Source organism: Lepidochelys kempii, chromosome 21, assembly GCF_965140285.1.
Source record: "Lepidochelys kempii isolate rLepKem1 chromosome 21, rLepKem1.hap1, whole genome shotgun sequence".
NCBI classification, from domain to species: Eukaryota; Metazoa; Chordata; order Testudines; family Cheloniidae; genus Lepidochelys; species Lepidochelys kempii.
Genome location: NC_136400.1, coordinates 2,121,665 through 2,127,048, shown reverse-complemented (window position 1 = coordinate 2,127,048; position 5,384 = coordinate 2,121,665). Strand labels below are relative to the sequence as shown.

At 49.0% G+C, this 5,384-nt stretch overlaps 1 protein-coding gene across 1 annotated transcript; it reads left to right on the top strand.

Annotated features, from left to right (window-relative positions):
* The first annotated feature begins 3,045 nt into the window (after nucleotides 1–3,045).
* On the top strand, nucleotides 3,046–5,035 carry LOC140901355 (uncharacterized). Its single transcript, XM_073320072.2, has 2 exons — nucleotides 3,046–3,794; nucleotides 4,382–5,035. Exons 1-2 carry the CDS (start codon nucleotides 3,212–3,214, stop codon nucleotides 4,921–4,923), a joined length of 1,125 nt encoding a protein of 374 aa, XP_073176173.2. The 5' UTR covers nucleotides 3,046–3,211; the 3' UTR covers nucleotides 4,924–5,035.
* The last annotated feature ends 349 nt before the right edge of the window (nucleotides 5,036–5,384 follow it).

Below are 5,384 nucleotides of genomic sequence, written 5' to 3'. Positions count from 1 at the left end.
GGTTTTTGGTGCAATCAGACCGAACAAACATGCCTGCCAGCCACGCTGCACCACTGGTCCATTCGGAGTGGAATGGATTCCTATTGCCCTGATGGACAGGAACACAGACAGCTGGGCCTGGACGGAGCTAGGGAGCACGGCATCTTCCTGTTCTATCCTGACAAATCATGAAACCTGCAGGGCAGGCACTGGTTTCCTGGGGAAGAGGATGGCCTGCTGCCATGCTTCTCTGTCTTGGTATTGATACAGTGCCCCCGTTGCAACAGCACCTTTCATTAGGACAAGAGGCACGTTTCTAGTCACGTCAGTGGCTGTACAGAGCCCGGAACACGGCAGGACTAGACGCCACAGGGAGTAAACTTCATCTGCCCTCTTTTGTGGCAGAGAGGCTGAGATGCTCTTTACATCAGTCCAAGCCAGACCCTGCAGCAATGAGTGAGTTACCAAACAGAGAGTTAAAGAAGAAAAGAAAATCTCCACAAGATAAAAGAGGGGAAGGTGACATTTCAGAGAGCAGTGATTCGTTTGGATTCAAAGCAAAGGCCATGGTAAGCAAGTGGTCTCTATCACAAAGTAAATCAAGATGTAAACCCCAGGTTACCACTCCAAACATGCATCATTAGGCGCTGCAATTTCACAATCACTGCATTTCAAACAATGTCAGGCCCCCCTCTCCCTCCAAGTCTCCATAAGCTGCAGATTCCCTGGAGCTGGCCGGGGTAATTCTAAGGAGAAGACTATAAAACCTGTACACGGGTTTCCCCACAGAGGTACAGGTAAAAGCCTGTGTATGCAGGGTGGCATTCCCAGCAGCAGTGTGCCGGGATAAAGCGTCCACCTCCATTCATGTGAATGGGTGTCACATGCGTCACTCCACCCCCTAAGCGGGCATGGCAGGGCCCAGCTCGACCAACTTTGCACTGTACTTGCTGACATACGAGAATGGTGCTTTTTAAAAACAAGTTTGAACCAAGTTGAGTGTGAATCTCCTGCTGGAGGAAGGAGCTTCACTGACAGCCCTGGAGATGGAGGTTTCCTCTTGCTGCACGCTGTGAATGGGCGTCAGTTGAGAGCTGCGTGGGAAGGCACTTCTAGGCCTGAGCAGGGAGCCTTCACTGCATCCCCTGGCTCGTTCAGCCCTCAGCCTACCTGTAGAGACGGCCAATAAGTGGGTCAGTTAGTGCAAATGGCGGTGTAGGGATTTTATTGCTGTTGTGGATGTTGGTGTCGAACTATGGGAGGAACTGGACTGAGACCTCTCCCCCCCCAGTTTCTGCTCCACATGTGATAATGAAGCCAGACTCTCTGGGCAACACTCCCCATGCAGCAGGCTAGCACCAAGGCAAACTTCACGTTGATATTTCCGGGCCTTCGAGTGCATCACTTGGCAACCAAAATGTCCTCTGAAGAGGGTTTGGGGGTGTTGGCACACAGGGCCATACTGTTCACTTACATCAGTTGGTCATTGACACAGCCATACGCAAAATAGAAAGAGACAAATATATATTTTAAAAGGCAACTAATAAGTCTAGTGCCAACCTTCACTCACTTTGCCTGTGTATTGTATCCCTTTCCCCTACCTTTCATCTGCTTTCTGACTTCTTTTCAGTGGCAAGCTCTTTGGGACACCAACTGTGTCTTCTTGTAAGTCTAAGACAACCTAGCACAAATTGGGTGTTACTGTCATGTACGTAATAATAATAGCTAAGTCCACTACCGCAGGGCTGCCTGCTAAAGCCCCCTTGTACAAGGAGCAAACCGTGTCAGAAATCACCTTCCAAGCAGTGATGAAAGGGGTAAGATGTGATGATTCAGCATCCTGCAAGCTAACAACAAAGGGAATTGAAGGCACAAGGCCAATACACCCCAAGCTTAGCTGGAAGATGAAGGATAGTCTTCTCTGCTGCCACAGAATTTGTGAAATGCCATCAGCGCATTTTCAGGCCTCGCACTGTCATCGGGAGAAGCTAACCCTGGAGCAGGGTTAGTCAATTATTATTTGTTACGGTCTCAATTTCTTGGTCAAGGGATTGTCAAGGTCCAGACTCCAGAGAAAATAACAAAAAATAATAACAATAAGTAAACAAAAAGATTTCAGGTCCGTTCAAAAGTGTCTGGCAGTCTGGATTTGGCCCGCGGTCCTCTTATTGACTAACCTGGCCCTGGAGAGTATGAATAGACCTGCTATTAGCCAATGGATAGATGCTGTTTTCTAGCTTTTTCCTAATGAAAGATGCTTAAATGCAAATAAGGAGACATTATTTATGTGCCAGTGAAGGATGAATTATTCATTGTTGAAAAAATCACCTGGGACCAGCCAAAGGAAAACACAATAAGCAATTAACTGCTCTCATCACTACTGCTTGCACCTCGTGAGTCTGTATGCATTTAATCAATACTTTCCCCCAGGAATATATTTGTTGCAGGAAGCTGTAAGAGGGCACAAGGCCTGCAAAGTCCAGGATAGCACATGCTAATGTTCCCAGGAGGGCGGGGGGACAGTGAAGGAGGCTGCCCCTGTTTTGTCCTTTGTGGCTGGGTAGTTTGTTTTTTGATTTATTTTTTACGGAGTTGGCTTCGGCAGGCTTTGGGTACAGGAAACACAATTCTACAAAGCAGGGGAAAGTTTTCATCTTTCATCATCACTTTCTCTGGATCCTTTCATTTCTGCAGTTAGGGTCTGATTCAAAACGTGGGAAAATCCCCATTGAATTCAATTGGCTTTGGATCAGGCCCTTTGCACTTGATTTCCAAAGCAATGGGACACACCTCTAGTCCACAGCAATGCTAAAAGTGCTGGCTCCTAATAGAGTTAAGCAGCTTAAATTCTCAGTTTTGTGTTTCCTTCTCACTATGCCCTGGTCTACACTAGGACTTTAGGTCGAATTTAGCAACGTTAAATCGATTTAAACCTGCACCCGTCCACACAGTGAAGCCCTTTATTTCGACTTAAAGGGCTCTTAAAATCGATTTCCTTACTCCACCCCTGACAAGTGGATTAGCGCTTAAATCGACGTTCCCGGCTCGAATTTGGGGTACTGTGGACACAATTCGATGGTATTGGCCTCCGGGAGCTATCCCAGAGTGCTCCATTCTGACCGCTCTGGACAGCACTCTCAACTCAGATGCACTGGCCAGGTAGACAGGAAAAGAACCGCAAACTTTTGAATCTCATTTCCTGTTTGGCCAGCATGGCAAGCTGCAGGTGACCATGCAGAGCTCATCAGCACAGGTGACCATGATGGAGTCCCAGAATCGCAAAAGAGCTCCAGCATGGACCGAACGGGAGGTACGGGATCTGATCGCTGTTTGGGGAGAGGAATCCGTGCTATCAGAACTCCGTTCCAGTTTTCGAAATGCCAAAACCTTTGTGAAAATCTCCCAGGGCATGAAGGACAGAGGCCATAACAGGGACCCGAAGCAGTGCCGCGTGAAACTGAAGGAGCTGAGGCAAGCCTACCAGAAAACCAGAGAGGCGAACAGCCGCTCTGGGTCAGAGCCCCAAACATGCCGCTTCTATGATGAGCTGCATGCCATTTTAGGGGGTTCAGCCACCACTACCCCAGCCGTGTTGTTTGACTCCTTCAATGGAGATGGAGGCAATACGGAAGCAGGTTTTGGGGACGAAGAAGATGAGGAGGAGGAGGAGGTTGTAGATAGCTCACAGCAAGCAAGGGGAGAAACCGGTTTTCCCGACAGCCAGGAACTGTTTCTCACCCTAGACCTGGAGCCAGTACCCCCCGAACCCACCCAAGGCTGCCTCCTGGACCCAGCAGGCGGAGAAGGGACCTCTGGTGAGTGTACCTTTTAAAATGCTATACATGGTTTAAAAGCAAGCATGTGAAAGGATTACTTTGCCCTGGCATTTGCGGTTCTCCTAGATGTAGTCCTAAAGCCTTTGCAAAAGGTTTCTGGGGAGGGCAGCCTTATTTCGTCCTTCATGGTAGGACACTTTACCACTCCAGGCCAGTAACACGTACTCGGGAATCACTGTAGAACAAAGCATTGCAGTGTATGTTTGCTGGCATTCAACCAAAATCCGTTCTTTATCTCTCTGTGTTATCCTCAGGAGAGTGAGATATAATTCATGGTCACCTGGTTGAAATAGAGCGCTTTTCTTCAGGGACACTCAGAGGTGCCCATTCCTGCTGGGCTGTTTGCCTGTGGCTGAACAGAAATGTTCCCCGCTGTTAGCCACAGGGAGGGGGGAAGGTTGAGGGGGTAGTCACGCGGTGGGAGGAGGCAAAATGCGACCTTGTAACGAAAGCACATGTGCTATGTATGTAATGTTAACAGCAAGGTTTACCCTGAAAGAGTGTAGTGACTGTTTTATAAAATGTGTCTTTTTAAATACCGCTGTCCCTTTTTTTTTCTCCACCAGCTGCATGTGTTTCAATGATCACAGGATCTTCTCCTTCCCAGAGGCTAGTGAAGCTTAGAAAGAAAAAAAAACGCACTCGCGATGAAATGTTCTCCGAGCTCATGCTGTCCTCCCACACTGACAGAGCACAGATGAATGCGTGGAGGCAAATAATGTCAGAGTGCAGGAAAGCACAAAATGACCGGGAGGAGAGGTGGAGGGCTGAAGAGAGTAAGTGGCGGGCTGAAGAGAGTAAGTGGCGGGCTGAAGACAGGGCTGAAGCTCAAATGTGGCGGCAGCGTGATGAGAGGAGGCAGGATTCAATGCTGAGGCTGCTGCAGGACCAAACCAGAATGCTCCACTGTATGGTTGAGCTGCAGCAAAGGCAGCTGGAGCACAGACTGCCACTGCTGCCCCTCTGTAACCAACCGCCCTCCTCCCCAAGTTCCATAGCCTCCACACCCAGACGCCCAAGAACGCGGTGGGGGGGCCTCCGGCCAACCAGCCACTCCACCACAGAGGATTGCCCAAAAAAAAGAAGGCTGTCATTCAATAAATTTTAAAGTTGTAAACTTTTAAAGTGCTGTGCTTAAAGTGCTGTGTGGCATTTTCCTTCCCTCCTCCACCACCCCTCCTGGGATACCTTGGTAGTCATCTCCCTATTTGTGTGATGAATGAATAACGAATGCATGACTGTGAAGCAGCAATGACTTTATTGCCTCTGCAAGCGGTGATTAAAGGGAGGAGGGGAGGGTGGTTAGCTTACAGGGAAGTAGAGTGAACCAAGGGGCGGGGGGTTTCATCAAGGAGAAACAAACAGAACTTTCACACCGTAGCCTGGCCAGTCATGAAACTGGTTTTCAAAGCTTCTCTGATGCGTACCGTGCCCTCCTGTGCTCTTCTAACCGCCCTGGTGTCTGGCTGCGCGTAACCAGCAGCTAGGCGATTTGCCTCAGCCTCCCACCCCGCCATAAACGTCTCCCCCTTACTCTCACAGATATTGTGGAGCACACAGCAAGCAGTA